This window comes from Sciurus vulgaris (assembly GCF_902686455.1).
Source record: "Sciurus vulgaris genome assembly, chromosome: 10".
Classification (NCBI taxonomy): domain Eukaryota; kingdom Metazoa; phylum Chordata; class Mammalia; order Rodentia; family Sciuridae; genus Sciurus; species Sciurus vulgaris.
In genome coordinates this window covers 46688523-46701452 of record NC_136470.1, presented here as the reverse complement: position 1 = coordinate 46701452, position 12930 = coordinate 46688523, and the positions used below count along the sequence as shown (strand labels likewise).

General features: G+C 36.0%; 1 protein-coding gene across 2 annotated transcripts in view; it reads right to left on the bottom strand.

The window, feature by feature from the left end:
* Window positions 1-12930, bottom strand: part of CRYBG3 (crystallin beta-gamma domain containing 3) — a 107453-nt gene that overhangs the window by 24510 nt on the left and 70013 nt on the right. For both annotated transcript variants that reach the window (XM_079100531.1, XM_079100532.1), the window contains 2 exons: window positions 9895-10004; window positions 6389-6515 (listed from right to left, as the gene is read on the bottom strand). In XM_079100531.1, the coding sequence (XP_078956657.1) occupies window positions 6389-6515; window positions 9895-10004 (237 nt within the window). The remainder of the gene's footprint in view (window positions 1-6388; window positions 6516-9894; window positions 10005-12930) is intronic.

The following is a 12930-nucleotide window of genomic DNA, read 5'->3' as shown; positions in this document are numbered from 1 at the left end:
AGTACTGTTGAATATAGGTAGTGATAGCAGAAATCTTTGTCTTCTCCCTGAATTTAAAGGAACTGCTTCAACTATCTCCTTAGCAGCAGGATGTTCACTGTGGGTTTATGTTGGTCTTCATGTTCACAATGCATAAAACAGTACTTTTGACAATATATGGGTTCAGTTTAATATCAATCAAATTCTTCTATTCTTTATAAACTCACAGGATCCTTTTGCTCTAGGGCCGGATTTTAAAGTCTTCCTCTATTTGTGGCTCTGTCTCTTATTCAGTACTCTTGCAGAGAATGAATCACTCTTGTTAACTCTTATTATACCTCTTAAGATCATTTATATCATCACAATCATAATTTCATATGCAGGTTTTCTACAGTCTCTTGTTATGTTTTTTTGGGCTCTGTCTGCTTATAGCTGCCAAGACAGGATTATTACTTCAAAGAAGGTCAAATTTCCATGCCAAACCACCATAGAGACATCAGAGAAGCAATGTGCAGATGATTGCTCCCATGGAAACACAATAAAAGTAGGTTACCCAACACAGTATTGGGCCAATATTTATTATGTCTTACATTGTAGTTTGAAGCATTCACCTCCTCCTTGGATTAATCAACAGTTGCTCAGGTTTCCTACTCTCATTTATATTTGTACCCATTATTCTTTTAATATCCAGTTTGACTCTAAAGCATTTCACTAATAGCTGGCAGCTGCAAATTATGTTAAAAAAAAAAACAACAACAACAGTTTTTCCATCTTCCTTCAACTTCCAAATCTACCTACCAGCAGAACATTACTAGGAGGTAAGATACAAGTTCATGACAAGTTCAAAGTACAACCCCTCTCATAGAAAGAACTGATGTAGAAGAACAAACTTTATATAAGTACTGCATGCATATTTTTAGGCATGAATGAATTAGCTTATTTAGTGTACTTATGACACAATGGTTTCTTGATATCTTTATGTGCTAAGCAGAGGTGACCAGAGGATGACAGAATTTAAAGCTCCAAATAAATATAGATCTTGCCCTCAATGACTTTATAGGTTCTGTAGTTGTGATAAAAGGTAGAAAGTGAAAAGCATCTTGAGATGCACTGAAAGAATATTCAGGGCAGATAACTATCACTTCAGGAAACAAGGATCCTGAAAGGTTCCTAGAACTTGGGTCCTTTAAGTTAGATCTTTCTTCTTCTAAAAAATATTTTTGTAGTTGTAGATGGGCCTTTATTTATTTATATGCGATGCTGAGAATCAAACCCAGTACTTCACACATGGCGAGGCAAGCACTCTACCACTGAGCTTCAACCCCAGTCCTAAGCTAGATCTTAAAGCATTAAAATAGGGGAAAGAAAAAGTATGTTTTATGTTTCCACATAACCAACACAAAATAGAGATAGCTGAAGCGAGGTATTGGGAGGGGGCGGGGGCAGCGTTATGAATAGGAAACACGAAGGAGAATGAGCGATAATATTGGGAAAAGTAGGCTGGACCTGACCTCAGAGTCCAGACTTTATCAGAAGGTTACATTCCTAAAGCTGCAAACTGAAAGAACTGAAGAAGAAAGGGCCCAAAGGAATAATATTAGTGAAGTGACCATAACAATAGTTTGGGACAGAATAAAGCTCTGAGCTTAAGATAATGGAAAGGAGATGAAAGGAAGATGTTAAGGCATGATATAGACATACACATCCCTCCATCTCTATCCAGTGCTTAGCTACTGATTGTGTTAGAAATCATAAAGAAGACAGAATCAAAGATGAATACTAGTTTTTTGAGTAGATGATGGAGTACGTAATAGCACTGTATTTCAACAGAAATAGGGAATAAAAGATGAATACATTTAAAAGGGAAATTGGGATACTGCTAGAACCTGTTGAGAAAGACCCACTTGGAATCTAGCAATGGGGCTCAGGGAATAGCAGACTTCATGCTCACTCTATAGATCTGGAAATCATGTGACTTGACAGAGGGACAGAGGTGAGAACTTAAGTTATGGTAACAGAAATTTCTAGGTGCAGGAAAGAAAGGGCCAAGAATGGATCTTTGGACACTTCTATACTGAGGGTCCAGGAAGAAGAAAACATCTGAATTTGATGGCAATGGATTCACTACACTATGTAATTCCCCTTTAATTTTCTATTAAGTAGTTAGCACAAAATTTGGTACATGATAGTGCTTAATATTTTAGGTTGAATAAATTGATATGAAATGTATACTCAGTATTATTGTTACTGTGCAACATTCATAATATGTATATAAAGAATTCAGCCACTTGATATATTTTTCTTCTGTCAAAGCAACGTACTAAACCTTTCAACTTCCTTTTCCTCAGTTACTAATCAGTTCTGTTTTTCTTTCCTGGATCCTAATTTTCACCTTTGGCCTTTTGTCATCATGTTGCTCTTTCACACACAGGATGATTAATGCTAAATATAGAAGGCTTTGGTTTCAGACCCAAGAAAACACGTACGCTTCAGGAGACCTAATATTCAATCCCTTTCCTCTTAAAAGATCTTCTTGTAACTGATATTAAGCACAGTTAGTTACCAAAACAAGGTTGGCTGAAAACCTTAAAGAGAAATACACCAGTAGAAACCCACTCCCCAATGGTTTGAAACTCATACTTGGCTGTATCATCCAAGGCACAATTTCCCAGTAATATAATCATTTCTTACAAAGATCCTGATGAAAACCTTGGTGGTTCACTTTCAACACTAGGCCACTTCGTTTGGTGTTATTTTTCTCATATACTTACATAGATTCATCAAATTTCTCAAAATAAAATTAACTGATGATCTTATAATTCTAAATGAATTCTAACAGGGGATTATGGACCATATTCTGAGGTAGAGTCCTCTGCTTGTCTACCATACACTTCATCTCACAGCCTCCAAACCACCCTGAAGCTTTCACTAAAAATTAATCTCAGCGATCTTTTTCTTTTTCTTTTTTAAAGGAAGACAGCTCTCTTACAAAGGCAGAAAGAATATACAATTATTAAAATTTCATCATCTCTGATTTCCTCCAAAACCTGGTAATAGAAAACATGTCTATGAATTTAATACTTCTATGGTAGATTGCATTATTCTTTGAATCTATTTACTGTCAACTTCCCTACTGCCTAGGGAGTACGGTAGAAGAGTTTGCTCCCCTGTCCCCATTGATATCAGGGCTCGGTTTTATGACTTTGCTTTGAGAACATAATGCAAATGGACAAATGATACTGCAACTGAGCAGAAGCTTCCGAATTTGGGGGTCTCTCTTCCTCTTTCTGTCATAAAAATAGGCATGTCCCCAATCAGAGATGCTCCCTCACCTGGCCCCCAAAATGTATAACAAAAGTACCTAAAAACAACTAATAGCCTTGAATGGAAGCCAAGCCAACTGTCCAGCAAGTTGCTGGGACAAAGAATGAAAAATAAATATATGCTGCTACAAACCACCAGCATTCTGGAGAATGCTGTAAAAGCTAATATACAATATTATTTCTTTGGAACATGAGAAACCTAGGGCTAGATAGATTCTTTCTCATGTCCAATCAGAAATCTGACTATGATACTCACTAGCAGCAGAAGTAGAAGTTGTAGAGGTTTGAAAATACCTATTACAATGCTTTCTTTACAGATACACTGAGGCTCAGATAAACTAAGAGATTTGCCCAAGGTCACATTAGTAAAAAACAGAACTATAAACAAGATCCCCAGCTCTTTTGACTGTGAAATCATCGCAACACTGCAAATTATGCATCCAGGGACCTGTAGACAGTAACATCCATCTGCAGCTATAGACGTTGGCCTGGAGCAAACTTTCATTTGCAAAACATACTGATCTTGTATGAAGATGAAGTCTTAAGACTCCTTGATTTTATACCACTATGACACTAAACACTAAGTCATAGCATGTCTGGTACTGTTGACAGCAGGCAACATCCTCAGAATCTTCAGTTTTAACTATCTAAAGCAAAATCAATGAATTAACTTATACATACTCAACTGGACAGAAACATTTCTGAAAACGAATTCAGAATCACACTGGGTCATGGCATAGGCAGTGGAATTAACAAATCTATAGAAAAAGGCATATGAATTCCTAAGTGAAAATACAGTGGGCAGAGGATTGGAAGAGACCAGAGAAGCAGAAGAGGCAACGAGTGTCCTTCAGTGCCCAGGGAAAGTAGATACAAAAGCTAGAGGATATGTGCAATTTGGGCTTGGGAAGTGGGAGACATTTCTTTGGTGGGGAATGTAAGCTAATTTCAAGGTTATGAAATTAGATTTTACCCAAATCTATGTTCAATAAGCTTCTGACGGCTACTTCAGTTTCCATTGTTCTTCCACAGAGGCAGAGAAATGCATAGATCAGACTATGCAAGCTTTCCAGTCATTAGAATCCACTTAGTACAAATTACTAAATTAGCCTTCTGGTTTACACATCAATCTCCCTGGATCTGGTCAATTCTTCAGGGACTTCTGGGTAAAGGCTAGTTGACTTCATCAAGGTAATGCAAACTAGTGAAGCCACTTTGAGGTCAATCTTCAGGTCTTTGCTAAGATGTCCAACCTTACTTCAAACTCATTCAACCCCAAATCTGTTGCCCTAACTAATCTTCAACAAAACCTTTCAAAGACTTAAAATATACCAGGAAAAAGCATTAAGAAAACTAACATGCTGCCCTTACATAACTGAATGTCCTTCCCAAGAGGCACCTTTATCTGCTCTGCCAAGATTCCAGAGGACCAAATTCAGGGGCATGCAATTACACACAACTTACATATAAGCATTTCTCTCTGTAACTCTCACTCCCAGGTTTAATTACTCATTTTACACTTCCTAAATGTAAAACAGTTTTAACTCTTCAAAGGAAAATAGTAATACTCATTAATTTTGACCCGGTTTCTAAATTGCCTTTCCTAGAAATTTAATTTAGTTCACTTAATTAAGAATCCTACAAAATCCTTTCAAGATGGTACTTTTTATATTTAGAGCTATATCTTTTGCTTTTAGAGTTCATAACAAGTAAGGATCTGTCTATTGATCCAGCTACTATAAGATGCTAAGTAAATTCTTTTCCCAGAAAATATAGACTATGCCTTTTTAGCTTTATTGAAATCTACAGGCACTGACAGATCACATTCTTTTTATTTTTTAAATCAGATTTCCTCTGATAGTGAACATCAAGGTGGGAACTACTGGGCCAATGAGAAAGACCAAGGACTTTATTTTAATTCTTATTCCTCGGCTAAGTTGCTATTCTTAGCCTGATACCAAAAATACTCTATCCAGGAATGCCTCATGAAATAGGATGACATTGCTTAGGTTGAGATCAAAGAACGAGAGTATGGCCAGTCTCCCTGGAATCAGCTCTGGCCAAAAGGTCTGAGTCATACCCACTATTATTTAGTGCTTACAGTCAGCTCTGTGTGAACTGCAAATATGGATCAGACATGTCCCAAGATCATCATCATATTTAGCTTGAAAATGCCCTGGATCCTTCCTGCTTCCTCTTGGGACCAGAAGTGTTGGAGTGGTTGGTCCTGTTTTTCTCACATTTAAAATTCTGAATAAATTTGTTGAAAAGGAGACTCTATTTGCTCTATAAACGTGGGCTTCCAAGATGAATCAGATAATTCTGCACACACTGGGCAGAAAAGCCCTGGTTCCACCAAAGGTTTGAAATCAATAACAAGTGGTGACCCATGCCTTAATGTGATTGGAAACCTGAATAGCAAGTTGCACATGACTTACCTGATAGAATAATATAAATATTTTTATATTTAATTAGCTTAAACAATAACTATGGTACTAAGAGCTAATGTTGAATTAACTGAAGTGAGTGTTCACTATGTACTAGACATTTTAATAACATATTTACTATTCCAATGGCCTTATGAACTATTATTTGTTATAGATGAGAAAATAAGAAACTTTGTGAATGTCATTCAAACTAATTAAAGTACTAACCTGAGATTTCTATTAGTCTAGTTTTTGAGTTTTACACTTCTGCTTAAAGAAAAGGAAAATACCAATCACATTTTGCTTAAATTTCATGAGTGAACCTCAATTTTATAATCAACAATTATTCATATCTTGTTATTTCTTCCTATAACAGTTCTTCCAACTTCACATTATCATCTATTATTCAAGGAGCTAAGCTGTTCATGCACACTATTTTATTTAGTTCTTCTGATGATCCCTTAAGGTAGGTATTTTTACAGTCCTTCCTTTACAGATGAGGAAGCTGAGGTTCAGAGAGATGAAGCAATTTGCCTAAGGTTACACAGATGGGAAGTGATGGAAATGGGCTCAAATCCAGGTCTCTCAAGCACCCTGCTTACACAATTAAACTGGACAAGAAGGAGATTCTTATAATTATGCATTCAGCAAAGTACTTACATAGTCAATGGGCTTGAGGGATTTGACTGTAGATGTTAGACAGCCACAGGAAGTAAGGTCAGCATATAGGCCTTCTTCCAACACACACTGATTATAAAAAATGCCCTCTTGGTAATACAGGAGCCAGCTATAAAACAAGCAGTGAGACATTCCGTCAAATTATATTCAGTCAGCACTGTGGACTCATCCTCACGTTGTGGAAACTGGGGTAGAGACAGGACACAGAAGTTGTCATGTTAACCAGCACAAGCTAATAAAACTTTTGCCACTATTATTTATGGATTGCTTACCATGTGCCAGACATGAGGCTAGGAACTTTACATATATTTTTTCAATATGTCCTTATTTTTTGAGTTAGAACATATCCTAATTTTTACAGGCAAGAAAACCAAGTATTAGAAAGGTTAGTTAATTTACCCAAGATCTATCTTCCACCTATTACTTGATAGAACTAAAATTTGAAATGAGACATCTGCTTTGCAGTAAACAGAGTCTTCATTTAGTGCTTTCAGGTACAAATCCCTAGGATCAAATTATGGTGATGATTATGTACTTGAACAAACTAGAAGTTCTTTTTGGGTAAAATAATTTTCTGTATCTTTAATGATAAGCTTATATTCAGCCTGGATAAATACAGAAGCTAGAGAAATAAAATCCCAAGAGAGTATATAAAATCTGTCATGTATATACCAGACTAGCTAATGGAAATTAAAAAAAAAAATGCTAGAGAATAGGGGACTGGGGATATAGCTCAGCTGGTAGAGTGCTTGCCTTGTAAGCACAAGACCCTGGGTTCAATCCCCAGTAATGCAAAAAAAAAAAAAAAAAAAAAAAAGAAAAAAAAAGAGAGAGAATACTTGATAGTGAGTTATCTTCAATACAACACTAACCAAAACCTTAATTAACACATGGTCTTTTGAAAAGAAGTGGCCTAAGGGAAAAATTAATTGGTTATTAATAACTTAGCTTGGGTATGTTTAAGTTCTAGCCCTGTATTTTAAGATCACCAACTATATACTAAATCTAGACCATGTGCATTTTGGATTACCATAGAAATGCTCTGATAATATAACTTATTGTCATGGTATCTATGTATTAAACATTTCTATAACATTTATCAACATTTATCAAAGGTTTTCAATGTGCTAGGCATGGAGCTACATCCTTCCTGCATATTCCTTTTGTCTTTTAAAATCTTTTGGGATAGGTACTATCATTATCCTTCCTTTACAGTTGAGGAAACTGAGGTTCAGAGAAATGACCCAATTTTTCCAAGGTAAAATATCTGGGAAGTAGTAGAACTGAGCTTAAATCCAGGTCTCACGCAGGCTAGGTGCTCACACAATCTCCATGATTCTCAATTTCTTTTACTGAGTTATAGTTGTATATTTCCTACATATATAGAAACATGTGGGCTAATTTGTCCTAGATTTCAGTGTCAGGAGAAAAAGATCTTCCTCCGATACAGATTTCAAAGCTTCTTTTCATGAGAAAATGAAAATAAATATATCTTCCAGAATATTCTTTTTCATCTTAATGGAGAAGAAACTCAAGTCAAATAATGGTAACAAAATTATTTCAGGTCCTTAGTACCTATTTTTCTTTCTTACTAAACTGTTGCAGATAATCTATATAATCATTAGTTACTTTATGTGTTTTAATAGTGTAAAACATTTCTTATTTGGAAGATAAAAAAATATGGGGAGGTTCAGAGCAGAAGAGATATAGGAAATATGAGAGGGAAAAGACTGCTTGAATTAGGGTGAATCTTAACAAAGGGAATGGTTTGGGTTGAACTTAAATGATATATTTGGAGTAGAATTGAGCAGGGGTCACAAAGTTATATACCTGCAGGAGGACAGGCAGGTCATGCAAGTAAGTAGTGTACAGGTTGAAAAAAGGGGGAAATGCTATGGTACCCTGGGAAGCACACACTCCCCCCACTTGACATCAGCAATGACAGCCAAACGTGAAAGCTTTCTCAAAGTCTTCGAATCTTCTGCTTTTTAAAAAGATTCAACGGAAAACAGGCTCTTCTGAAATAATATATCCTAAACCTAAGCACTGTTAGGAAGAAGTTTTTATTAGTGTACAGACTGAGAGTAGTACTCACATTTGTAAGTGGTTTAAATTTTAAGACTGTAGTTTGCTGACCCCTGCTCTATATCAAAGATTGTCAATCTTTGATATAGAGCAGGGGTCAGCAAACTACAGTCTATGCCAAATCTGCCCAGGTGTCTGTTTTCATGCAGCCCATAAGCTGAGAGTAGTACTCACATTTGTAAGTGGTTTTAAAATTTAAACAAGACTATTCCATGGCATGTAAGTGTTACGTACAATTCAAATTTCTATGCATAAGCACTGTTTCACCAGAGCACAGCTGGGCCTGTTCACTGCTGTATAACTCATGGTTGCACCTTTGTTACAGTGGTACTACTAAGAACTGGGGCAGAGACCGCTCAGCCCACAAAGCTGAAAACACTTACTATCTGGCCCTTTACAGAAAAAAAAAAAAAATTGCCAACTGCTGGTATAGAGGGTAAGGCAGAATACAAATGGCCGACTAATGTTGAAAGGAGGTGGGGGGTGGTGGACAAGAAAACAATATAAGAATAGAATGGAAAGAACAGAGAAAATGAAACTAGTTGTTGGTATGATCTCACTGGTACTAGAGAATGACTGCAGGGATTAAAAATTAGAAAAATATTAAACTGGATTTTGGGACAATAACTGGGCTGTGATTAGTTTGTGATAAACACCAGAGATAAGACAGTAAAACAGAGGGTGACTAGATCAGGAAAGAAGGAAGGATGAATAGAGATATTTTAATGGGTTACTCAGTAGATATTTGACACAGAGATATTGCTGAACTGTACACTTTGGTTAAAATGGTAAGTTTTGTGTTATGTATATTTTACTATAATAAAAAATTAAGGGAATATATTTCAGCCTTGAGCATAACATAGTTTCATATATATGTGAGAAGACTTAATATGTCACTTTAGCTAGGAGAATATAGGATTCACAGGTAAGCGGCGGGGGGGAACTACCAAAGCAATTCTGGGTCTGATATTTATTTGGTGTGTGACTTTGGCTAACTAACCCTAACTGAATCTGGTTTTTTTCATCTGTGAAATGCAAATAACAAAGTAAAAAAAAAAATGGGACTAATATGTCTTACATGGACAAAATCAGCTATCTTTGATAGCATTCTATTATATATGCTATATAATAAACATAAACATTCAAAATATTTAGAAAATTAAGAAAATAGTGAATAACAGAATCAGCAAAATGTTCCCACAGATGGTTATTTAGCACTCTTTTTTATTTTCCATGACTCAAAATGCGAATTCAGCAAAATTAACACAAGTCAGTTAACAGTTGACCAATTCTTAGAAAAATTTTTTAATCTCATTTTGTATGCAAAAAAAAATCTACTCTGTAAATTTAAAACAAGTTTAGTTATTACATAACACCAGAAAATACTGAACAAGAATACTTACCAACCCCGAAGAACTTTAAAAGAACATGGTGTGAATGAAGTCAAGTCAGAACTTTCTTTTATAAAATCTATACATTCACCTTGGAACCCTGGTTTACTGAATGCTTTGAGCTGCAAAAACAACACAACCAAAAATAATTGTTTGACATCATCACAATAAAAGCCTTCAATATACTTATAAAAAAATTCAGCAAAATATTAGACTTGTTTTACCTATTACCAATGACTTTAGGTTAAGGATGATAGTGTTCTCCTTAAAGTCACTTTCTGACAAGTTTCCAGGACTACAATTTCAACATTTATTTACCATTTTCATTCATCTTTTGCATCAAATAGTGGGCACAGATGCCTAGAAAATAATTCTACCTGTCAGAATCCTTCCTCCACTAAAATGATTTTATCCATTATGTCAAACAATATTATCCTGTATGGGGGGACTAGAAGTGGAAAATAAGAAGCAATTTAGTACTCAACACAAAAGAGGTTCAGACTGGTGTGAGGGAGATTTGGTATGCCTTTTCTCTCCCAAGGTCTTCCTGATCCACAGTTAATAAAAGTGAGAAGAGAGCATGAGAGTGCCTGAGAGCACAGGAGCAGATGGCAGAGAAGATAATAATGGTGGGATTAGTGGCAGACTTACAGTGAAGAAAGAAAGGCATCTGTGTCGTGTATTTCAGCTTACAGGCTTCAGTTTTCTGATCAGAACATCTTTAATCTACAGCTTATAGTCCTCTACCACTACATTTCTACTTCAGTCCTTTTTGTCAAGACACATTCATGAAATCTCAACTATACTTCCCTTTGCAGCAGAGAAATAATAATCTGGCAACTCTAGTGGCCTTGGTTCACAAATAAAAAAATTAATGAGCACTATAAATATTTCGTAATACACTGGAGACCTGAAACAGCATGGCCTGCAGGTCCCACCTGCCCTGACAGGCCAAGCATTGTAGCAAAGCATGCATCACCATGAGTGATCCACAGCATCACTTCTGCTATCGCTGAGGTCAAAGCTTCTTTGAGAAGCTGGTGTTCACTACCTTCATTCTCCCAAGGGTCCTTTGGGAGGAATTGTTTCTTGGCTATCTTAATCTGCTCTGACCTTGCTTAGTCTCCTCTCAAAGGTCAGCCAAAACTAGGGAGGTGAGAGACCCAATTCCCCCACTGACCAACTGTGGCTTGCAACAACATGACCTCCCATGGTGCAGCCACACTGTACTTGGAGCTCCTTGCCTCAAAGAGATGAGATCCAGCAAGTTTCTGTCAGGGTCCTTCTGACGGATACAGAGGATGGCATGAAAAAGTTAAGACAAAACAACACCTGCTTTTAAGGTAAGGGTTTGTAAAACTTGAGGCTAAAACACAAATCACTTTTAGCCTCCAAAAGTATGTACTTTATGGCTTGCAAATTGTCCTAAGTTCACAGAAGAAATTAGGAAAAAAACATGCAAATAAGATCAGCTGTTATTAACTGCTTATATTTCTAGTTTGTTGAATTAATTTTACACTGCTGAGTACAAGATTTATATTTCAATATTTCACTATGAAACTATGAAATGTCAAATCCTAGACTGCTAACAATGCATGGTAAGGCATGGTTTAGATGGCATATTTAGTAGTCATCTCTAGTTTTTAGTTTGTTTTCCTATTCAGAATAAACCAAAATTCATACACAAACACAATTTCATAATGTCATAATTTATGACTTTTTTCAGCAAATTTTAAAAACTAGTTTTAATGCTTACCTGAGTTAATTTTACCCTCAAAATGAGACATGTGGTTTGCTTAAAATTAGGCCAACAACACAAAAATAACACATCATTTTGACTCATAAATGTCTCAGAGTACCATAATTTTCTTTTTTTATATATATTTTGTTTTAGTTGTAGATGGACCCAATGCCTTTATTTTATTTTTATGTGATGCTGGGGATTGAACCCAGGGCCTCACATGTGCTAAGCAAGCACTCTACCACTGAGCCACAACCCCAGCCCAACAGTTTTCATAATAATGTTCTGAAGATGGTCCAAAAGGAATGTAACCCTACTTACTAATGATTAAATTGTGGTTTCTACTCTTGGTGAAATTCAATGATAGTGCTCAGTGAAATTAAGTTCTAGGAAAATAGCAAAACAGATTTCTGCAAAATCTTCATCATAACTAATAAAGAGTAGTATATCACATGTGATAATAACACAGCAAAAAGCTAGCAGGGTAAATGACTATGGTGTTTTCCTTTCCAGTTGAATGGCAAATAAACATACAAAGCGACTCAGATAGGTTGCTTAGAACTTAGGCAAACAGTGAACAGATGAGTTGTTCTCAAATGACCCCCATCCCTCTGTACAGTGTGAGCATGTCTCAGTTCCTGCCAGCTTCCCAAATGAAGTGTACGGAAGCAAAAAACAAGAGAGTCACAATACCAGCCTACCACTGACTTGCAGGGTGTCTTTTCACATATATTGTGTCATTTCTTTCTTAACACTCTCCTCTCAGGCAGAAATTATCACCACTTCATGATGAAAATTTTACAGAAATGCTTTTTGCTGTGCCATTATCACACTTATACACTTAGGAATAAAATGTGGTATTGCCTAAACTGAAAACTTAAGAACATAATTACTAACCAAATACAGATGCTGTGCTCACTTAAATTATTTCATAATACCAGAGCCAACTTTTGATGTAATTTTATTTATTCCAATGTTAAGATATCTGAGAGAAACTCTCTTCCCTGGCTGAATAAGACTTTCCCTAAGAATCTGGACCTCCCTCATACACATAAGGAGACTGTTAAACAAAGAAGTCTTCTTTCCATTCTTCAATTACATCACATCTATCTTGTATTATAATGTTATGTAGTTCTCATGTCAACTACATAGTCTATCATAATTTTATTTCCATGATCACTCACAGAAGATCTTCTTAAGTAGTTCTTCCTATTTTTTTGGACTTTGGAGCCTTTAAAAATGGTCTAGCTGTAGTACCACAAAGAAAAGTTTTTCTCTATACTGCTCTTAAATGTCACTAATATTTG